This window comes from Vicugna pacos, chromosome 11 (assembly GCF_048564905.1).
Source record: "Vicugna pacos chromosome 11, VicPac4, whole genome shotgun sequence".
Classification (NCBI taxonomy): Eukaryota; Metazoa; Chordata; class Mammalia; order Artiodactyla; family Camelidae; genus Vicugna; species Vicugna pacos.
Genome location: NC_132997.1, coordinates 87,879,195 through 87,903,921, shown reverse-complemented (window position 1 = coordinate 87,903,921; position 24,727 = coordinate 87,879,195). Strand labels below are relative to the sequence as shown.

General features: G+C 36.2%; 1 protein-coding gene across 1 annotated transcript in view; it reads right to left on the bottom strand.

The window, feature by feature from the left end:
• Positions 1-24,727, bottom strand: part of FHIP2A (FHF complex subunit HOOK interacting protein 2A) — a 30,702-nt gene that overhangs the window by 3,770 nt on the left and 2,205 nt on the right. The window contains exons 2-15 of the mRNA XM_072971943.1: positions 19,996-20,074; positions 17,954-18,123; positions 16,161-16,265; positions 15,569-15,691; positions 11,480-11,773; positions 11,120-11,316; positions 9,938-10,052; positions 9,310-9,386; positions 9,031-9,223; positions 8,664-8,833; positions 8,126-8,269; positions 7,167-7,257; positions 4,976-5,119; positions 100-240 (exon numbers count right to left, since the gene is read on the bottom strand). Coding sequence (XP_072828044.1) covers positions 100-240; positions 4,976-5,119; positions 7,167-7,257; positions 8,126-8,269; positions 8,664-8,833; positions 9,031-9,223; positions 9,310-9,386; positions 9,938-10,052; positions 11,120-11,316; positions 11,480-11,773; positions 15,569-15,691; positions 16,161-16,265; positions 17,954-18,123; positions 19,996-20,074 — 2,043 coding nt within the window. The remainder of the gene's footprint in view (positions 1-99; positions 241-4,975; positions 5,120-7,166; positions 7,258-8,125; positions 8,270-8,663; positions 8,834-9,030; positions 9,224-9,309; positions 9,387-9,937; positions 10,053-11,119; positions 11,317-11,479; positions 11,774-15,568; positions 15,692-16,160; positions 16,266-17,953; positions 18,124-19,995; positions 20,075-24,727) is intronic.

Below are 24,727 nucleotides of genomic sequence, written 5' to 3'. Positions count from 1 at the left end.
CATTTTTCATTATGTGACACTGATTATACACGATGATACTAAGATGTTAACTGGTCAAGTTTATCAATCCTAGAAAACATAACAAAACTGGTAACTCACCCTAACGATTACAGAGAAGAGGGATCTACAGCCAGAAGCAAGGTTCACATATGGATCCAGAAGGTACTCGTGTATGTGTGGATGAGGGAAGAGAGAAAGTCTAGACAACACTGAGGTTACTTGTAAATTTACATCATATGGCTATGGAGAGGGAAAAAACAAAAAGATATTTGACATTACCTATAATTTAATAGATATACATACCTGTGCACTTAATTCATCATTTCGATTTGTCTTTTTAAGAAAGGAAATTCTACCATCTTATTCCTCCCTCTACATGCTCTTGTACAGTGAAAAAATACATAACTAAATTAGCTCTTACCATCTTAATCAAAGTACACATACAACAGTCCTAAAACTTAAAAAGAAAAAAAGCATGCATATAAACATATAGAAAAACAAATATACAACATAGAATGTGTCTGTTTTACACAGGTTATTTTAGTTAATAACAGCGTTCAAGAGGTCTTCAAGGCCCACCAGGGTCACACGTAATATTAATTACAAACAACAGAAGACACATCAAGTATAAGACCAAAGATGGAAGGGATGGTTTTAAAATCTTTTATAGTAGGCTAATTTTAGCAGTGATATTCCTCATCTCTTAAATTATTCAACTACTGCCAGTTACCAAAAGCATGTACACAATAAAGTCATATACATCACAGAATCCTGTCAACAGGATGAAAGTACTTGGGGATAGAAATGACAACCATATGCCTCAAAAGTGAATGAGAAGATTCAAAACCATGATTATAGACAGGGATCCCTTCCTTTACTGCAAGAATATTAACTCTTCCAAAATAACTATGTCTGCATATAGCTCCTCACACGGTTTTGTGTGTGCAGTATCACAGTTTTACGTGAACTCTAATTTTTTTTAATTTATTCAACATATGTTTATTGAGGCTTCTGTACAGGTGACTCGGATTTTTTATACTTTATCTGTTTATTCTTCACAGAAAGCAGCTTGGAGATGCTGTACACGGTGTGTCAAAATCAAAGGCATAACAGACAAAAAAAGAGTTGCTATTATCGTGCCCAGAACTTTCAACAGAAATCTCTTAGACCTTCCAGTTATCTTCTTCTAAGCAACCAAATGAAACTGAGTGGCTGAAACAAAACTGACTTCAGTCAGAAGGTTGGAAAGAACTCAGGTGAGTGGATGAGTGATGAGGAGGGGAAAGTGGTTCAGGACCAAGTTAATACTAACCATGGGATCTGAATTTTTACCCTCATTCACTGAGCAGTTTTTAGGCCCTTGATCATAATGAACATCAATTAGGAAGTGAATGTTTGGCACTCAGAGGACAACGAATGCTTGAGCACATGCCAGAAGATATCAAAGACACTGTTCTATGAACAAAAACTTGAGCTCAATTTTAGTCATTTTTACTTAGCACTAGACATGAACATAGATTTTCTGAAAGAATAAAACTACCCCTAAGTCACTCTTTTTCAAAATCAAGCCGTAAGCAAGATTAATGAAAGGAGACGCAATTCCTATTAAAGGGTAGTTTGAAGGGCATCTCCTACTTGACAATATTTGCAACAGAATAACCTCCTCCAAGATTCAATTCATAACAATGAATTCACATTAAATTTTATTTCAGGCACAAAGGAAACATTTAAAGAAGTTTTTTGAAAAGAATGCATTTGGTAAAGAATGTGAATAAAATCATTTAAAATACAACTTAAGTATTGTACGTGACTTCATTTCAGGTAGTTAATTCAGATTTTTAGGTCACTAAATTCTGCTATTTACAGGTGCCTAAATAAGTAAATTGACAAAATTTGGCTTTAAACAAGGATATACTGCCACTTGAACTTTGTATTTTCTTTATATGGTATTACTTTGGTTTTAAGCTTTATTTGAAGAAGAATCTGCATCTTTGGTTGTTTAAGAAACTTCAGATTGACTCAGGTTATATTTTATTTATTTATTAATCATTGCAGTGTAGTTGATTTACAATGTTGTGTTAGTTTCAGGTTATATTGTAATGTTGTGAAAATGAAAATAAATTCCAGTTAAATAGAAATCGTTCCACCATATACTGAAGTGGTCTCCACTTCATATTGGTAATAACTTTAAGACAAGCTGGCCTTTGGGGGGACTGTTAACAGTCTAAATGTTTGTATCTATTATTATGGGTCCCTTTATTTTGTTCTTTATACAGTATTCACCTGAAATGAAAGCTAACTGGGTTTTTCTGACATGTCAAATGGACGTGGTCCATTTTTGACTGAGTTCACCCCAAATACAAGATCTGAATTTTAGGGCAATAAACGTTAACTTAAAACCATACTGATGTCATCTGCAAACTCAATCTCAACCCTTTTACTTAAAGCCAAATGTGTAGATGGTCAAAATAAGAATTAAGTCAAATTTAAAAAAAAAAAAACCTCAACAACTTGAGTCTCTGAAATTTCTTTTAATACCTGCATTTAAAAAGATTTTGTATTCTCAAAAGAATTCTAAATTGCTTTTTTCATTTAATTCTTTCAATCAAATTAAGTAATATCAACTTCCCTTTAAAAACAAGAAAACGTGACGAGTGGCTGGGTTAGTTGCCCAAGTTCAAACTGTTCCCTGTCAGAGCTGGGACAAGAACTTGGGCCTCCCTATGTTTCTCCTGGTGTTCTTTACATTCTGCTACGGACCTTAGTGTTTTACTCTCTTAAGATCACCAGTTACGAACAATAGTAAAGGCACTAAAATTTTTTTTTTAAATTATCATTATGACAACACAATAGTGCCATGAATAGTTGCTGTCATAACTTTTCAACTTCAAGTGCAGAAATAGCTACTTCATTAATTATCCATAGTAAATGTTTAATCCCAGCCTGGTTACCCTGACCCTATTAGGGATATATATGTACTAAGAAAATACAAACATTGTCTTTAGCAAAAACATGTAGGAAAGAAAGAAAATGAAACTAAACCAAGCACGCTGGGCACGTGAGGACTCATGATTATCTTTGAGACCTGACTATATAACGTTCTTACCCAAAAAGGCTTAGAAAATCAAGGGTTTTAGAGACAAAAGGTTTTGGGCCAGGCTCCACAGCACACTAGCTAAGTCACATTAACTGAAACGAAGGCTTCCTGCTGTGTAAGGGACAATAACACTAGGAACTAGCTTGCCTATCACTCAGGGTTAAAGGCAGAACGAGTGAGATGCTGTGTGCGAATCACCTCTCTGAAGAGTTCTCAGGGACAGAGAGAGAGCTGTGAGCACTTCGGGCATTCTGTCTCCAATGCACCCTGAGTCAGCTCTCCACAAACTGAAGGGGAAAAGTGTGATGAAGATTCAGAGAGGATCCTTCCTCTCAATTCAGAAACTACTTTTTAAAAAAGTTTAGATTCCTTTTTAGTGTTCTTGGTCAAAATTTCTAAAGATTACTGACTTGATGCTGAGTGTTCACGTCTCTTGCATGTTAGTTTAATCAGATCTCAACTAAGGCGAGAGAATCAGCACAAAAAGCACAATAAAATGATGAATCCCGCCACCCAGGAGGTTTACACAGCCATGATGTGCAGACGTAACACCTGCAGTAGGTGGACTGAAATACAAACGCAGCTGTTAAGCATAAAAGCTAACCAACCAGCCAACAATGACACACTAGAAATTCAGCACATGCTGTTAAGAGGTTAAAGGAAAAAAAGGACTTTACTCTGTGTCTTTATTTATTACTATCAGAAACAGTGCTGACTAAAGTCCAACCCAGTGAAATACTTCTTAATTATCATCTATTTGGCTTTCTGATTATTGAAGACAGCCTGTTTATTGAGTAAATTTCTTTTTTTTTTTTGCTGTATCATTCCATTTATATAAAATTCCAGAAAATGCAAACTAATCTTTATTAACAGAAAGCATATCAGTGGCTGTCTGGGGACAGGAGTAGGGGGGCTACAGGAAGGATTACAAAGGAGCACAAGGAAATTTTGGAGGTGATGGATACGTTCATTATCTTAATTGTGGTCACAGTTTCATAAACATCTATCAATCTTTTTTTTTCCTTTTTCAGTTTTGTTAGGTATAATGGAGTAAACTTCTTTTATAACTCACTATGTTCACATAACTATTTAACTAAAATGCTAAAAAGAACAAGTACTTTAATATTCAATTTTAAATTAATTTTAAATTGGTTAACTCAGTTTCCATGTTGAGGCCAGTTTAATGCCAGATTGTTTTATTTCAAGTGTACATCCCAGTGCGTAAAATACTTCAAAGCTCAACTGTCACTCTGTTTGCCAAGGAGAGAGGGAAGGAGGAATTCTAGAATCCCAGATTCAAGTCTCTTGACAGTCAGTGAGAATGACAAGAGCAACCTATCGACTGATGGTGATTTTTATCTACCTTTGAATAAGTAACTAACCTCTTTTATTCCACCTCCCTTTTATGAAAATGAGTGTCATTCACAAGTTCTGTCTGAAGAAGCAGGTTCATCTAACACTGTTCTGTAATTTTAAAGAGGCCAGAGCATTCAAGAGTCAACCTGGAATGACACTTAAGGTTTTCTGAATTAATAAATCTTACAAGTTTCACTCTACCTGTATCTGTACTAACTAAAAGGCTTTCTAAGTCAAAAAAGGAAAGCACTCTAGTCACTGCCAAAAGGTGTTAAGGCTGTTAAGACAATGGCCTTACATACAATTGTACAAAACATAGAATTATTTGGCTGTCAGGCCAAGTAAGTTTTAACATAACGAATGCATCAGAAGCCCACCAGTTGTTGGCAATCAAGCTCCATTAAAAAAATCATCTAGTAGGAAAAGAAAACACTAAAACCACTTTACTGAAGATCTAAACTAGGACGTGAAAACTCATGGTGAATGGTAACAATATCATATGAGTATTTTAAAATTGATTACCTGATCAAGAATTCTTCCCATTCTGTCAAATAAAACTTTCAAAAAATGACCTTCAAAGAAAGTTGCTTCTAAATTGCACTTTTCCAGTGCCTTTGGAGACCCAGGCCACTCCCATCTTAAGCAGACAGCACAGTAGTCCCGGAACTAGGGAGAAAGCATTTGGATCATTAAAGAAGAACTAACCAAGACCAAGTTGAGATTAAGAAATGATTTCCCCAAATAGGTGTAAAAATCCTTTCGAGTGCTCGGGTCTGCCCTGTGTGAGACGCCACGAAGACAGAGAGGAGGGGCGTAGGTGACACCTGACTGGAGAGGGGCACGATGTGAAGGTTCAGACCACCAGCACCCACTCAGGTTGCTGGAAAAACAGGCGTGTCCTAACCCTCCCAGAGCACCTTTCCCTGCTGTGCTCCCGCGCCTTCCTTTAGAGGAATCTAACCCTTTACTTATTTTCATCACAGATTTAGAGTATTTACAAAGCAAAGTAAGTCAGCCACATTTTCAAATTTATTCTAAAATGTCACATGTAATATATAATATTCTTTAATACATGAAGAGATGCACATCATCTGAGAAGGCAAGTCTGACTCTCCTCCGATGTGCTTCCCCAGGCACGCTGTGACAGAGGAAACAGTGCCGCTCCAAGTGTGGTTCGGAGACTGTTCACTGCCATCGCGCTGAGACAAGTACCAAAACTGACAGCAAGTTCAGGAACTTCTCTCGCAATTTCACTGAGTAAATTTTATGTCTGTCCAATCTGATAAAATAATCAGGGCTTGTATTTTGTGTTTTTTCTTTTCATTTTTCCAGTAATTCATTTTTATTATATTTTTTAAAAAGTGTTGGTCTGTGACAGATTGGAAATTAGAAGAAACTTCCTCACTGGTCCTCACTACACAGTTTATCAGTGGGATACATAATATGGACTTTTATAAGCACAAAAACATCCCCTATAATAAAAAAGAAAAAATTTTAAATTTCCCCACAACACAATTTACTTGAATTTACACAAAAGAAATTTGGAGCAGTTTTCTTCCTTATTCTTTCCTTTTTCAGATTCTTCTTATTCAATAAGGCAAAATTAGTTTCACCTCTCTAGTTTAGAAATTACCTGAAATTAAAACAAAATATATTCTCACTGTGAAGCACTAACTTCAACTTTTAAAAGAAAAAGATATTTAAAGTGATTAAAAAGCCAACTTCAGTATACTGTGAATTTTAAACTATTTGGCTTTCAAGAGATTATTTTCTTTATAAAAATCAGATCCCAATATTTAATAAAGCATTTTTATATTAACACTTATGAAATTATAGTGTAAAATTTTTCTATCTGTTGTATCTCTTTTCTAATATTTCTGAAATGATCATAACTGCATTTTTAATCAGAATACGGAAATAAACCTTTATAGAAAGAATCAAAGCAGTTTAGAAATCCAATTGGTACTACTGCGGTTGGTACCACTTTACTGCCTCTGTTTTATTGTTACATGAAGGTACTTGCTATCCCATTAATCTAGTTATTCACAGGGTAATGTGCACTTGAATTCAGGCTTAAAGCATCATGAATTATCTACAGACATACGCAAGTTAATTATCTATAATAGCATACTTCAATCCAAAGGGTTTAAATGAAAATTAAATGTACATCTTTCTCATTTGAGACATTTCAAAATCTCGAATTTGGTGAATGTAAAGTGCTAGAGGGGAAAGATGACTGAGAGAAGGTCATTTAAGTTAATAACTAAGAGGAGACCTTTGAGAAAGCAGCTGCAGTGAGGTGGAAAGCTGGAAGGCAGGGGAAGAGACAGCGCTTGTGAATTACTGCTCGAGTAAGAACAGGGGTGGAGAAGAGGAAAGGGTAAGAGCCTGCGGGTCGGAAGCAGTGGTGGATGGTGGGCAGAATCATTTCAAAATCACGTTTTAGATCAGTAGGGGAGAGGATCCGGATCTGGGGGAGATATAATTTCAAAGATAGAAAGAAAGGGAAGACAAGGAGAAAGGGGAAGAGAGAGAAACAGACACACACAGTCAGTGAAATAAGGTCACAGGCAGGCAGTTAAAGTGGTGAGAGTGGAGTCCAGGTCTTGTAGGAAAAGGGAAACAGCTGGAGAAACAGCTGTGGGCAAAGTGACAAGGAGGCGTGTGTGCATTCTTACTAGATTTCATGTCAAAAAATTAGTTACTTCCTTACCTGCCTATGAGCATCTCGGAGGTAGGTGTCATATCCAGTGCCCTCAACATGGTAGGATGATTTTGCTTCATCCGGTACCAGGCAGAGAAAACTTAAGTAAAAAAAGCCATGATCAATAAAGGCAAATACTCTCACAATTCAGTATCTCTATAGGTATTAAAATATCTAGCAATATCTTCAGTTTAGCCAAGTATTAATGCCAATGGAAACTTGAAAAGTAAAATTATATGTAATTAAGTACTTACTTTGAATCAGTCTTTACAATTTACTGATTCAATACTCTGTCGTTATTTTAAAGGTTTTATTAAAAAACTACTCATTCCACTTAAAGTAGAGCATGTAGAAGACGACTAGACTCTTTTTACATCACAGCACAATGACAGATGGCCATGAGATTTGTTAGCCTCAGGAAACGGGTTTGTAAGTAACTGCACCTATGATTTTTATGCACCCTCATTTCACATCTCGCACCACATGCAGTTTTCTCTAAAGTTACCTCCCAGGCATATCAGGGACAGGATTGCAAAGGAAGAAAAAGAAGAAAATTGCCAGGGAAAGGGTACTTGAAAAAAAAAAAACCAGCATAAAAACACAAAATAACACAAAGGAATAGCCGTCTGCTTTGCATATGTGAGTACACGTCTGATAAATTCAATTTGTCAAACTGGAAATTCTCAGTGTTGTTCCAATTGGAAATTACTTAAAATTATTTACATTACAAAAAAAAGTAGGGTACTTTGAAGATTTATTTAACCACTATTATTCGTTTCTATGTTTATATACTAAGTAGATCTTCTCTTTTGCTATTGATTATTGCCTGCAGGCTGTCACTCGTTACATAAGCATTTCACAAAGCTGATGCAACCTTTAAAGAAGGGAAGACTGAGTTTATAATCTACCTCTGTAACCATCTGAGAGCAGAGCTAAAAACAAGTAGAAGAGATGTAAAAGCAACTCACCTATTTACAATTTTATGGACTTCAGTTTTCCCATCATTTTTGGGATGGTCTGGAGTAGCAGGAGGTGAAGAACTAAGCCACTCTTGGTTGGACAAAGTGGTCTCTGGTGAAATGTCAGTAAACAGTGGATCTTCTTCCAGATCTCTAAGTTTAATTTAATGATGTATTAAAAAAAGCATTTTATTATATTTTCTAAACCAAAAGATTCTCTGCTACGTTCCCAGAAAACATAATTTTGCTAATGAAAGAATTAAGGAATAATGAATGTATTTATATTTTATAGAGAAATTAACATTTTATACTAACATCAGACTTCAAAGAAGACTACACTGACTTTGTTAGGTTTAGTTTAATGAATAGATAAATACCACCTGTAATTTAAAGGGACAGTACTACCAAGACATCTAAATTTTATTTTTAAAAAACTTTTAAACCGTTGGAGGTTTTTTTTTTTAATGGACAAGGAAGAGAAATAAGAGGGGAGAAAACGACAACCCTATATGAAGTGCTAAGCTCTCAGAGTTGGAGAGAAACTTACACTGCTCCTGCTATCAGTCCATTCTCCACCACATCTTTATCTTCTGGGCACACAGGTTTATATTCTGTATAATTCCTTTCTTCAAGATTTCTTAGGACCAAGTTGTAAAGAATGTGCTCATTGGGTTTTTGTAAAAGATGTTCAAACATTCTTAATGTCATTATGCTTATCTGAAACCAAAAATGACAAAGGCTAACTGAAAAAATATTTTAAATAAACTATTCTTCTCGCCATCCTGAAAGTCACACGTTCAATTTTCAAAATGAAAAGCCACACAAAAAAGAGGCTGTACTCAGAACATCACAAGTACATCAAAATCAGTATGTCAAAGAATCTAAGTCCAACTCTAAATCATTACATAGCTTACCTCATCAGATATGTGATCACAATGTTCAATTAACCTATGTCTTAAAGGATGTCTACTAATTTCTGCCAGAGTTTCTGGTTCCCTCTGTTCTCCAAGGATGAAAAACACCATTTCTTGAAGCAAAATGTCCGAGGTCACTTGCCGAACAATGCGATGAAGCAGAGCAGTTGATGTCAGAATACCCATCTCAGACCTGCCATAACAAACAGGTAATCAGCGGGCAAAAATAACATGGATGCAGGGATTTTTTTTTTTTAAAGTAAAAAAGAGGTCACTCACGTTTGCATTAACTGAGGTTCCATAACACCAATGAAAAATCTTTCATGAACAGCTTTGGCAAGAGCAACAGCAGCAGTCTAAAACATAGTATAAGTATCATTACCTTTTCTTTAATGGGGAAGAGAGATTAATTTATAACATCAATAACTCAGTGAGCACTCTCCATCTGAATTAACGTGGAGAAACAAACTTGTCTACTGACCACCTCATTGATGGCATACAAACCTAGATTAGATGTTAGCTATTGGGTCCTTTACATGTTATCTTGTTTTCAAGAACAAGATGAACAGGAGAAAAACAGTATCCCAGTTACCTTATAGTATTAACATCTCCCTAAAGAGGAGAAATGAAGGGAGGTCAGTGTTACCTTGTAAAGGGTTTATAATACTTAAAGAAACATAAGGGCAGAACTCAAACTGTGATTTATTGCAGAGCTGTAATATACACAACGCACATACACACACACAACACACACGTATATATACATACTGTTTTTGGTTTGTTTACTTAGTTTCATTTATTTCACTAACTGTGCTATTTAAGACAATTAAGACATATTTTAGGGATATAAATTGAGGATTCAAATTTCAGTTACATCTTTATCAATAAACAACAAAAATATTCAAACCTTTTGTGCTTCCTTTATAAGTTGATCACAATAATCAAACCAGGAGAGAAATGAAATTAAGGCTCGTTTTCCTGGAAATGCTGAAGCATCTTCTTTATGACTGTATGAGTCCAAGCTGTAGGACACGGAAGAAATGCGAAGTCCAAAGTTACCCAAAAGCATTAATGCAGTCAGTACATGTGGAGAGAGGAAGGCATGTGAGTGAACTCACACAATACAGTACATTTGCACAGGCAAGCTGGAGGACAGTCAGAAGAAGGGTTTATAAATGAAACCAAAGGTGAAACGTTTAAAATAAAAGTTGCAAATAATTTTCACTGATTAATGGGACGAGAGAGACTGAAACAGAATGGAGCTACAGCAGAAAACCTATTTAGACAGCTCCTCATACTTCCACCATGAATCTGACCAAGTGATGGGAATGAGAAGTTGAAGGTTCTCAACTGCTAGGATGGAAGAAAAGGAACGTAAAGGGGGATCTGCAGAAAGAAATGACCGGTCTGTTTCCTCCCTGCCTTAAAATGCACCAAGGTAGTGAAGTTAACAAGTGGGTCTGGCCCATAGATGTTGATAGAATATAGCATGAAAAAAAAAAAAAAAAAAAAGAGAAAGAACCAAACAAGGGTTAAAAATGCACAGAAAAACAGTAACATTTTATTATGTCAAAATATTAGACTGTGGGATTATGGGTAATTTTACTTATGCTGTTTTACATTTTTTAAAACGCATAAATGTTCTGCAATAATCATATATTCATGTGAGAATCAAATAGTTGGGGGGAAGGGATGAAAGAAAGAGGTAGGAGGTGAGGTCCCATACAGGCAGGTCACGAAACTGTAAGACTGCCCCAGGGGATGTGGAACTAATTTATTAAAAAAGAAGGTTCCTTCTTTCAGGGTTTTTTGTTCTTTAAAAAATATGGTCAGATAAAGTTATTGATCTTAATGCAAATCAGGTCTTAACTGATCACTATAACACACAAAAGAAAAGCAGCTTGCCCACACCAATTCACTCCCAATAACAAATTTAAGACAAGCCTCAAGAAACAATCCTGTTTAATGATCGCTAATAATGTTATATTTTTCAAAACTAAAGATTTCTCTCATTGCAAAGTGGAAATGGATTTAAAAGTGTAGGTTTAAGAAGTCACTTTTATGGGAAAACACAAATAAGGGTTCTTACCCCCAGTTAATTGCTTCCACTGTTTCAATATCTAACGGGTCCACGGACTGAGGTAGGGCCTTGTACAGGGAGGCGAGCCTGTCTGTGAGCAGCTCACACAGGCAGGTGCTCTGTGTCAGGCACTTGGCGGCCGCCGGCTCCGGCAAACTCACTAAGAGCATCAGGCCCTCGCAGGCCTTCACAGCTATTCGGCCGTCCTGAGGGAAAAGACACACCACCCTTCAGTGCCTGAATTAGATCTATGTCAGGTTGTTTGGAAAAATTCAATTTAAACAGATTTACTGTTTTACATCAAAATAAATTTTTTTTTCTGTAACTATGATTATGTTAGGGGGAGAAAAAGTTAAAAAGACGACTCACAGGACTTCTAGTAAGATTTAACAAAGAATTCACTAAGTTGTAATCCTGGTTTGGACGAACAACTGTGGCCTCGGGCAGGGCAGCGACACTGAGGTTGTCTAAGCTGGCGGACAGCTCATCCACCTGAGGAGGAGGCTCATCTTCTAAGTCTGTGTGCTCCATTCCAGAAGCACCGGGTAGTTCCTCCGGCCGACAGGACTGTCCTGGAGCTGTTGACAAGGAATCTTGACCTTTCAATGTCTCTTCAGAAATTGCATTCGGTGCTCCTTTGGAAGTCAATGATTTCAACTTATTCTGAAAAGGAATACTTGTTTTGTAAGATTCACGTCAAAAGGCTTATATAAGAGAAATCGTATTTTAATGGGTTTTTCTATAATACACATTCAATATCTAGCTATCATAGCAATGGATAAAAGTGTTATGAAAAATGAAAATACTCAGACTTACTTAAACAGTGTTTTAGATATTTTTTTAATTACGTAGGTATTTATGACACCCTTCAGAACACTATCTATAAAATGTTTTACATTGACCATAAGCAATGAGCAATATTAGTGATAACTATTTGTCTGCTACTGAAAACAACTGATGTTGGCGAAAAAAAAAATTCAGGAAGTTTCAATTACAGTGAATTGTTTTCTTACCACTGGGCTTACTAAAAATGCATAGCCCCAATGTTGAGTCCTCTAAGATTAGTTTTCTAAGATGATTTTTCTAAGTTTTTCCCTCATACATCTGCTCTATAAATATAACTCAGTACTCTGAGGGCATTCTTATTAGTGTTTTTGAGGATAAAAGTAAGATTTGTTTAAAATACTGTGCAGCCCCCACCATACACACCTAAACACAAAAAGAATCTTAACTGAAGCAAATTATTAGTTTCCAGACAAAAGTACCTTGCTTTCCATTTAAACATAAGAGCAAAAATCAAATCACACACACATTAGAATTCATCATAAACCAGCTTCTCTGCAATGCCTATCAACTGTGTCACCCATCACAGAAGCGCAATAAATGCTGAATAAATTCAAAGTTCTACTTCCAAAGTTATAGCTATTATAAATCACTTTTATTACTATTAAAAGTAGAGTTTAGACAAATTTTCTTGAGAAATTGAGCTCATAGCACATAAATTCAGAGAAAACAATTCTATGGAACTAAATGAATACTTCAAACAACTTCCCAGTTTCCTACAAAATCAATTGTATACCATAGTCTTTATGAATGTGAAACATTTTATTCCACCTAAAATGCTAATACTATTGCTGGGGTGGTACCTCAGATAAGAATGGCAAGAGGAAGAATAATCTCAGAATAGCACTCACTCCTTAAACTAGTGTTTCTCAAAGTGTGACTCATGACGGTTGGCTGGTTTCATGGGTCCTCTGTGGGGCTTGATAAAAATGCAGATTCTCGAGTCATGCTGAGATCTGCACAATGAGACCATCTGGAGGTGGAACCAAGGAATCTGCATTTTTAAAGAGCTCTGCAGGCAAGCACAAGTTCTTCGTCCTGCCATTCAAAGCCTTTGACAATGCGCATTTCTCTGTCCAAGCCCTTTTCTTACCACTTGCTAATTATACTGTTTCCCAAACATACCACAGATTTTCTTATCTCCAATCCTTTACTTATGCTCACCCATTCTTATCTAAACGTCTGTCAAGGCTCATCTGTCAAAGACAACCTCTTCTGAGCAGATATAATCTCTTTACCCTATGAGCATTTAAGGGGCATTTACTTTGTGTTTTTCTTATGACACTTACCTTACTCTACCTAAGATTACAGCATCTGAACGTTAGTCTTACCCTCATCACCAGACTACCAACTCCTTTAGGGCAAAGACTGTTTCTAACTCATCTACCATCTGCACATAACCCATAGTAGGTGTATCTATTGGCTGATATAAATGAACAGAGAAGTTAGATTTCAGGGGATACGTGCCTGAGAACTGCAAAGTACTTCTGTTACTGTCTGTACTTACAAGTAATAAAGCTGCATTTCTCTCAAGATTCGTTCATTAGTAAATGTTAATTAAACAGTTACTACGCATCGTGCTAGAGAAACTGTGTGGATCCAAAGGTTAATGAGACAGACTCCTTGTCCTCAAGGAGCTCACTGATCAGCAAGAGAAAATATCATGCATATACATAACTCTAATGCTAGGAAGGCTGTAGGAACTGACTTTACAAGCATATGAACAGTCCGATCAGTTCAGAAAATGGAGACAGCTACCACCTTAGGCTGTGGAGAAGTCTGTGCCATAGAAACACCGCATTAGAGCAGACATAGCACTAATTCAGAAGGGTGTTCTTTGTATTTAAGTCTAAACATAAATGCCTGCAAATCTCTGCTTCTCATCTATGGCTGTGTACTTCTGAAACAAGCTTCAGAGATGCTGAGAAAAACTCTTTATAAAGCTTAAGCTTGGAAAAAAATCTATGCAGCTAAAGTAACTTAGGTATCTAAGAAAATTTGAGTAAAAATGAACTTAGAGAAGAAAAATTGCACACTTAGCCAAATTGCAATATTTGATATATTTATATCAAAAACTAAAAAGATTGTAATATCACCCTCATTAATAAATCTTTCAAATCTGAAATCATAAGGCTATTCCAGTCATTTTGAAGCAAACTATCAAAATATGACACGTCATGAAAAACAGGCATTCATAGTCCTTAACAGTCACCTGGAAATTTAAATTCCCGCAATTTTGCAGTCGGGTTGCTGGCTTACCTCCAGTAAGAATGCAAAATAGGGTCCTGAATTATTTATTCAGTAAAGTGGAATAAAAAATGAGTCCATCTATTCAGAAAGCTAAAATTTTAAAAAACAAAACAAAAAAAACCTTGACAACATCTACTCTGGCAAAGATATGAAACAACGGAACTCTCATATGTCGTCCATGGGATGCAAAATGATAAGCCCACTTGGGAGAAGTTTGGCAAACACACACTTACCACATGATCCAGACATCCTATCTTAGGTACTCAAGTGGCATGAGAACCTAAATCCACACAAAAATCTGTGACTATATTGGAGGCTTCATTCATACGTGCCCAAAACCTGAAACAACCCATAAGTCCCTAAACCAGTGGATGGATAAACAACTATGGGACTTCCATACGGTGGCATACTACTCAGCAAAATAAGGGGCCAACCTCGCGGAAGACTCTCAAATGCATTATGTGAATTATAAAAGGCCTCAAAAGGCTAATTATGTTTTCGACTTTCTGGAAAAAAGAGAATTTGGGACAGAAAACAGATCAATATTGCTAGGGGCAGAATGGAAACAGGATGACCAGGAAGGGACACAAGGTAAGGTGGTGGACCTGCTGCGCATCTTGACTGTGGTGATGGTTACACAACTGGAGGTGTTTGTCAAACTCAGAGACTCATAGGGCAGAAAGAGTGAATTGTACTGCAAGTAACTTATACCTTAAACTAAATATATAATATGTATTTTTTAACTAAAAAAAATTTTTTTCTAAATAATTACTGCTAAAAATAATGGGGAATGAAACCAGAAAATACACAAAAATTATTTTCTAATTTAAAACTGTAAGTAAAATCCAAATAGAAATTGATTTACATAAACTATGATTCGGTGACTATGGCTATGAAAAGACAGTACAAAACAGTACTGAGCAATCCCAAATGCTATAACGGGGTGGGGTGGTAACTCGTGATTTTTCACATCTTGTCCAAATGCGTACACACCATCCCTACCCCAGGTCAGATTACCCACACGCCACACTTAGAGCAGGCCTGGCTGAAAACATGATAGCTTATAAATTCCCGTGACATCTCTCTTCCTGATTTGCCCTTCAAGCTGCTCTCCTTCTAAGTCTTGGCTCTGTGTTTGTCCAGCCCTGTGTATCTGGCTCAATCACATTCTTTGAGAATCATTTTTCTCAGGAGATTTAAAGTTAAAATAAAACAGTGATCTTAAACGAAAATAATTCTGAGAAGTAAAACAAGCTTTTTGATACCTACAAAATGTAATTCCTTCCAGTATTATTCATAGAATTCCATTCTCATGATCATTTTAATATATGCACACTTTGAAGGTCTACAAGAAGTATACCATACCTCCAGAAAAAAATTAACCAAGTAGGGATCTTGTTTCAGCTTTGCACACACAATGCAGAGAAACTGAATTTCTTCATTTTCTGTTGGTGTTGCAAGGACTTCACCACATAGTCGAATTAATTTCTGTCAAAAAATTCAAAACAAATTTTTAAACTTAGATTACTTTTTACAAGCATGTAGGCAGCCATCCATTTATCTTCAGGATATTTAAAATTTTCAAATAATGCAAATATTTTGCATTTTTCAGAAAGAACACTACTTACCATCACCTATATCAAAATAAATTAGCTAGTAAGAAATTTTTCAAATATATTACTTTAAAAAATTAATGAGGTATATAATAAACTCTTCTTGAGATGTCACGGAAATAAGTTAAAGGTAAAATGAATGTGTAAAATTTTAGAAGAGAAATACAAAGACAAGAAATGCATTTAATACAATGTCATGCATAAAGAAAGCTCAAGTATTTGCTAATTTGCATGTTATTTTTAGAATAATTTCCTTCGTTATTTTTACTCTTAAAAAATCATATAAAATTATTTCTACATTAAAGGAAGCAAACCAAACAGTTTTATGTAAGGGAACGAAATACCTGCACGGGCCTATGCACATTAATGTGTGGAAGTAGTGGCTGCCGGATTTTCCCCAGAAGTTTGGTATAGAATACCAAAACCTGCTGTTTCATTCCTGGAGGACACTGGATATAGGAAAAAAGAAAAGCAAAAAGGAAAGAACAGACAATGCAAACATACTTACTAAAAAATTTTAAAAACAGGAGACAATGTATGTGAATATATTCCACCTTCAAAAGTCAATGCAATTAACCAGTTAATGACTTTGTCAGAATAAAATTCTCAATCTCGTATTATTGACTAGTATTCTATAAATAAAATTATACATGGGATTATAATGTAGCCTATGAGACCACAGGCTGATGTAGTTACAAACAGCATGCTGATAACGTGCCGCTGTGGAGATACGTATCTGGTTCAGGCAATGCCAACCTGATTATATTCTAAATGCTAGGGTAACATGAAACTCCCTGGCCAAAGCAAAGGGAGAGTCTTGTCTCCTACATTAATGACAGGTAATCAACAACTTTCCATCATATATATGTAGGAGTAAATAAAGCCTTCTAACACACGTACGTAAACAAAGGAATCCTATGTATAACCTGCCGTGATTTATTCAAACAACATTGTTTTAAATTAGTTACAAAATTATTTACATTCTGATTATTATAGGCAATGAATATTTAATAAATAAATTTTGATAACATACCAGTTATTTTAAATATTTGCTGAAAAGTAGGTACACCTGACAATTATTCATGTTGAAGATTAAGAGTATGAATTAACAAGGTTATATAATTAACCTTCGACTGCCTCAGACTTAAAATATAGTCACACAATAAATATTTCCAACACATCTTCATAGACATGTTATCTGGAAATAGCATAAGCTATAACCTTAAGCACGATAATATTTTAAGATAGCAAATACCTTCAATTATTCAGATAAACACAGTATTTACAATCATCAATATTAAAATAAATTTACTAGAACTAAAATTACTAACATTTGCTTAAAAATCAACTAATATTTTTCTCAATTTACTGTTGCACAATCCATCTTTCCAAAGGACAGGAAAAAGAAGGGAGGAGGGGAATGAACTGTAGGATATGTGGAAACAGAGATGTTGCCTGGAAAACATAAACTAAATGAATTTAACCCCAAAATGAACTGGAGCACTATAGAGTTAGTTAAAAGGAAACTGTCTTTAATTCTATTTCATAATTCTATTTGTTGTTCAAACATATCTATTAGTTGGCGGGGGGGGGGGCTTTAGTTTGATTTTCACATATATTCTAGAAATTCAGAGCACAGAACCACAGATTTTGGGGAGAGGTGGGAGAGGTCCTTTGGTGATCACCTCCTTGTTTTAAAGAGGAGGAAGATTAACCAGAGATTTACTTGAACTGGCTCCACTCATCAGTAGTTAATGTCAGAATATAATCAGTGACAGTCTCTTTCAGGAGTATGAAAAATAATTCTGATTTTTGTAACCCAGTTTTCACTGGGTTCCTTCTCACATTCTTTGCTTCTGAGCATGTGCACTTGAGTCTATTTTTCATAAGCATTTAATTCTAAGCAGCCTAAGTAGGACCAGCTGCTGTCTAAAGCACTTGGAAGCTTTGCCATCTCTACGGAAAGTCATATTCATATAGGCCGTACACTTTCTCTTTTTTTCACAGACTGATATAAATCCTGCCATGCTTAATACGTACCTCTGTAATTAAATTTAGTGCTTGGCAGCTTCTTTATCTCTAAGACATGAATGCATATATCACATGCCCAAGAATATGATGTGCATTAGGAACTTACATCAGCTTTCCCTAAGGTATATAACGTTTCCAAGATCTTGTGATGAAGTAAATACTCCATACATGGCCCCGTCTCTCCAAATTCCCGTTCACTTTCTTCTTGTACCAATATTACTAACATCTGTTCCAGATGAGATGGAATATTTGTATCTGTCACTGGAGCTTTATCATCTAAACAATAAAAACACTCATCAAATATTCAAACATTTTTAATCTGCACATTTATACCAAAAATACTCTTACTCTTTATATTTCCTTCTTCTTTTTCAAATTGAGAAAAATCTGAACGACATACACTTAAGTGAGGTTTATATCTTATTCAAAAACAATCTATATTCTGAAAGAAAATTCTACAAGCATAGAATATTATTATGCGTATATTATTATGCAAGAATATTATTCATGCATAATAATTCATCTTTAAAAACAGTAAAAACCCCTTTGACGCCACTTCTTTCTGCGGCTGTTGCTCTTCTTCTCAGTTCTCCTTTCCACTGACACTCTTCAAGAGAGCATTCTACATGTATTCTCTACACACGTTCTCTGTCCATTTTCTCTTAAACCTACTCCAATCAGGCCTTCTCTCTTGTCCTTGCTATTAAAATGGCTCTTATCAGGACCAGTAATGAACTCCTTGTGGTGAATCCAATGATCCATTCCTAGTCTTCATCAACTTGACATCAGCATCATTTGACACACTGATCGCTCTCTCCTCTTCCGGCTTCTAGGATACCATTCTCTACTTGGCTGTCTTCTACCTCACGGACAAAGGCAAAATCTCCTTTGCTCTCACTCTCATTTCCCCGTTCTCTAAACATGGCACACAAAGGCTCAATTCCTGAACACTTTCTCTTCCACTTATCCTTAGCTATCCCTACATAATCTCACCCAGTCTCATGGCTTTAAATCCTGCTTAAATGCTGATGACTCTCAATTCCATATGTCTAGTTTAGGCTTCTACCCTGAATTTCAGAGTCCTATCTCCTCCTGTCTACTTGACATATCCATTTGGAAATATAATGGGTGTCAAACTGAATTTGTCCAAAATGCTCTTACAAACCTGCTCCTCCTGCAATCTCCCCATTCCCAGTGAGGCCTTTCTATTTCTCCAACTGCCTAAGCCCCAACATTTGTAGTTATCCTTGACTCTTATTATCTCATACCCAATAGTCAATCCATCAACAAAGCTTTCTTCAAAATATTCCCAGACTACAGTCACCTCTTAACCACGTCCACCCTGGTCTAAACAAAAGGCCGGCATCTCTCAGACCACTGCAAACCCCCAACTGTTCTCGCAGCTTCCCTGCATGCTCTCAATCTAATTTTCTCACAGAAGCCAAAGTGAGCCCTTTAAGACAGATAATTTTACACCTCTGCTCAAAACTCTTCAATGGTTTCCCATCTTAGAGTAAAAGGCAAAACTCTTATAATAGCTCACAGGGCGCCACCTGTCTAATGCGATCTCCTCTCCTTCTTCTTGCTCACTCTGCTCTAGCCACGCTGGCTTCCTGGAAGATGTTAGCACATGCCACGTATGCGGCCTGCTCGGGCCTCAGGGCTGGTGCACTGTGTACTCTCCTGGGACATTTTCCCCAGACTCGTTTCCTCCCGCCTTCAGACTTCAGCTCAGAAGTCACCGCAGACAATGAGGTTTTCTCTAATCTGAAACTGCCATCTGCCTCCCCTCACTGCCCCAACACACATTTCTATCATCCCTCTTAGCCTGCTTCATTTCCTTCTTAACACTGTCATCTGACACACTGTATGCATTTGTGTACTTACTGTTTGCTTCCCTCTAATCGATATACAAGCTCTGTTACGACAGAGATTTTGGTCTGAGTGCTGTATCTCCCAGTGCCTAGAACAACGCTTACACATAACAGGTGTTCAATGGATTTATTTTTGAATGAATTTACGAGAGGAATTAAAAGTAAAATAAATTGTTTATAAGTTTAAATGTAAAATAACTTTGAAAACTAGCTTGAAATATATTTTAATATTTCACAAATTTTCTGTTTAATTAATATTAGCATTGTTTCTTACCCGAAGTCTCTATGTAGTAATGAGTAATTGCCTTCCAGTGATACACGAAATCTTCTTGTAAAGGAAGAGAAGGTGCAAGCTACATAAACACAAAAAAGACCGCGACAATTGAGAAAATGGCATTAAAAGCTTCCCATTAACTGTAACTCTGTATTTGTCTATTAATGATGCAAAAGCAGCATAAGAATAAGGGGTGAGCTTTAATTCGAGTCTATATGTCAGATATCAAAGAGACACAAAATGCATCAGATCCAATAAAATACAATGATTTATTAAGAAAGAAGAAAATCATGTATCAGCATTATTATTAAACTACAGTACTGGGGGTTTTTTTTCCCTTCCCCTGAAACTACATATGGCTTCAAAAGTAACAGTGTTAAATGAAAACACACAATATTCTATTATTAAAGTATCAGCAAAATGGAATTATCGATAACCAGGGATCTTTGTACCTAGGACTTTGAAATGCAAAACAGTAAAAAGCTGCTATGTATTTAGTTACACATCAGCACCACTACTAAAACATATGCCAAAGTCAACCCTGTAATCAGATGGAAACTGTTCTTTACTTTCAATGACATACAGAAGTAAATCTTTTCCTTTTTAAGGCTAGATTAGGCAGTGCATATTCCTAGCGAGATAACTACGTGAACAAGACACTACCAATTTAAATTCCACAAAATCAGAAAGACTTTACATTTTAATTCTGAAATTTACTTCAGAAGTTTTAAGACCAAAATTTTATCCCTCAGCCATCTCATAGCAAACTTACAAGTATTTCAAGCAGGTATTAAATGGATAGAAAAAGACTCGAATGCACCTTCTACAATATCTTCTTTTCTTTAAAAAAGAATGAGGACTCTCCCAGTCCTCGTATCGTCAATAAATTCTGGTCACAAAGTACAGAACTGACCCCACTCACTTAAGAACAAATATGGTTTCTATTCTGGGGACCTGAACTACGGCAGCGAGATCTTCCATTTTCATGGACTTCCTCTGACCAGATGGCCTAAGGGGTCATGTTACTCCTATACTTCTGCTTGCTCCATTTGGATTTCTTGGTGCCCCCAGCGGGGACCTCAAAGTGCGAAACCCTGTCAAAACAATTTCCAAACTATTGAGCAAAATATAAACATTGGTCATGACATCTCAAATGTTTCAATCCAGAAGAGGAAACGCAGTCAGGAAAAAAATGGACCCCAAAAATGTTCAGCTTTTTCATACTTGCCTAGCTGCACCATACTGAACATCCATCTCATTTCCAAACAGAATGCTATGAATTTTTTAAAAAGACTTTAAGATCTTTAACAAAGCAGTTAAACCCTATGGGATTATTATACTTCACGAAGAACGTGGGGAGGGAAATTACTTGTAGGAGACTGAGAGAAAAAAATTAGAAAGAAAAATAAGAAAGAGTTAACTTGAGAAAACAAAATAATCTTCCTGAAATTTTTAGAATTAAAAAAATCTGTTTTAATCAGCTACCTATTTTTAGAATCTTCCTCAAAATATATAAAATCTCTCTTGTTTTGGGGACCTGTTTTTTCTTTTAATACGCCAGCTTTATGTAGTATTAACAATTATCATTAATTATGTATTAATAACTGGGACAAACTCAAATGAAGCATGGTGCTTCAAAAAAATGTACCTAGTTTCTCAAGTGGAAATATTTGTTAAATTTTTCCGAGGGAATTTCCAGGTATATGAGGAATGACAGCATCCTTGTTTCAGATTATTTCACCCCTGGGACTTAACTCTGTTTACAAGAAAAGTCACTAAATCAGAGGTCTTACAGGATTTGTGTCAGGACCTTTGCTATTAAACAGTCAAATTCAGAGCAGGATAGTGTTGCCTGCTTGTGAATCTCCCACAGGAATTTGCTTTAAATTGAGAAACCTATTTAAGTAGACAGTGAAACAGTTCTAAACTGCTAATAACTTAGTTTAGTAACAATCTTGTTCAAACATAAATAAATTTTCTTATTTAAATAAAACTTCCTCATAAACTTGCCTCTTTGATTTTGAATCATAACATGCAAATAACCTGTATCATCATTACATAAAAACATTTATGCTCTGGGCCAAAAAAAAAAAAGGAAGAGATGTGTGAATCAGCATGAGTGGATTCTAATTTGAGTTAACGTTTTACAACACAGAGATTAAATTTTTGAAAATGCATGCAATCGTTCACTATCTCAACCAAAAATTGACCTGAATACCTAACTTGGACATGACTTTCCCGCCGCTATCTCAAGTATGTAATTGCTGAGCTAGCCATCTCCTCCACTAGATTGTAAACTCTATGCATTTACAAAGATTATATCATCTATTTTGTCACTGAATCCCCAGTTTCCAAGTCAAGTCAAGGATGGCATACAGCAAGCATTCAGTAACATTTACTGAGTGAACACACAGTAGTTGCTACCATTTAATGAGCAGTTATGTGCCAGGCACAGTGCTACAAAGTTTACACTTACCATATGGTCTTAAATTCTCATAATAAATTCCAGTTTTACCCAAACTCCTTCTAAGACCCAAAGCCATAACTGACCTGCCCATGGAAACACTACTTGTGACGAGAAACCTGGCCTTTCTCCACAACGCCTACCACACAAAGGACCAACATTGGTAACTCAGACGAGAACCAGTGCCCTCAATGCCACATCTGCCGTCTCACATGTATTACGAACATTCCACACCCGGATCTTTTAAAATGCTTCTTCCTTCCCCCAACTTCCCTAATGTCCTTCCTATCTTCTCTGCCTCTCCAAAGTCCAGCTCAAGTCTCACTTCCTCCAGAGAGCCTTCTCCACCTACTCCAGTCCTAAGTGCTTGCTGCCTTCCTCCTCCAGAACTCACTGGCTGAACAAGCATCCAAATGATGGTGATGATGATGATGGCGACTACGATAATGATCAGCATTTATTGAGACTTACTAAGTGCCAAGCACTGCATTAAGCACTTCATATACATGATCTCATACTAATTTTGACAACAATTCTATCAGATAGGTACACTTACTTCCATTCTACAATGAGAAGCTGACATGTACAAAGATGAAGTAACTTGTCCAGGGTAGAAGTAAGAGGCAGAGGCAAGGCTGGAACCCTGTGCCCCACTCTTGTGCACTGCGTACCCTTTCACTTGTGCATTTGTGTTGTCTCCCAAAGCAATTCCACTGTGAACTCGCACTGTGCCATGCTTTCGCAGTGGGCTCATAGAATATTTGCCAAACGACTCAAGGACTTTAGTTAGACACCACGTGTGGAAAAAGAAAACACTACATGTTTCATTTGGTGTTTTAATCTTTAGTGCAGAGTAGATTTTCAAGGAATTGCTGGTCCCGGTAATCATCATTAACTCTTAACTATAATTTAGAAAGAAAACGTTGCGTTCAAATTTTGAAAAATAACTTCCACTGAATTAGCTAGTTAAGACAGATAAAAATTTCTTCCCTGACACAGTCCTTTATCTCTTTGGAATAAATCTGCCCTTAAGGGTCGAACTGGCTGGAATTTAAAAGACACTAGTTTCCAGCAGATTACCTCACATAGACCAGGCCCTCCACAAACACTGAATCGTACTAAATGGAAGGTGTTTTATTTATCCTTCAGAGAAGCTGTGCTAAAATGATCCAGTTCCACCTCAGAACTAACTACATGAGAGGCCTGATTTCAGACTTGTGACATGTGGTAACTGGCTAACAAAACAGATTCTGTTCACAACTGTTAATGGCCAATCACTTCTATACTGAGGGAAAATTGTCATTTCTGAAAAGAGAGGCAAGAGTTATATTGTAGTTTTGTTTTTGATCAAGGTGTGAATTTCTCTCTTAAATTCAAAATGCAGCTTATCAGCTTAACAACACACTTTTGAATACTGATCTTTGAAAATATCTTAACTGTATTTTTTTCCTTGTAAGTAGGTGACAGGAAGTGAGGAGAAACCGTTAAACAATCAGGAAAACCCTACACTTAAGTCTCATTTCAACGAATATGTATCTGGGTGACCCTAAAAAGCCATATGAAGGTTGATCCAATTGAATCAAGAAATCTAGGAAGCAGTAATACCAAAATGGTTGAGAAAACATTACAGATTCATACAATGACACAACTGAAAAAGGTCATGTCAGCATCTGCATACAGGATTATCTCCCATCTCTGCAGAATCCTGATAATTATGACAATTTCAAAACTGTATCAGAAAATGCTAATTGGGCAGACAAATTAAAAGAACAGAGAAAAGAAATGAACTGAAATAAACTGAAGAATGGTTTGACTAGTATACAGGAAAAAAAAGTCAAGCAAACAGAGCTGAATAAATGGCAAAAAATATTCTTTAAATACCACAAAGATGGCTTATTTATCATTACATATGAGTTCATTTCAAAGAGAAATTAAAAAAAAAGACTATGCCAAAATTTTTTCATGAGATTTAACCTATCAAGGTAAACTGGGACATATCATAGCTGAAAACATTAACTCTAAGCAAATAAAAACATTACTTTTCTAAATGCAATACATTAGTTCCCAGGACCAGATGAATATAGTCAACTCTAACTTTTTCTCACTAATCTCGGCGAAGAAAAGAACTTGGGTATTACAGAGTCAGAGTCAGACAATTTACATGGATAATTTGGTGGCTGCTAACATATACAATTATAAAAAGCTAATGCAGACAGAAAACACAGGCCTCAGGACAAAAATGAGTCTACTGGGAGGGCATGAAAGCCA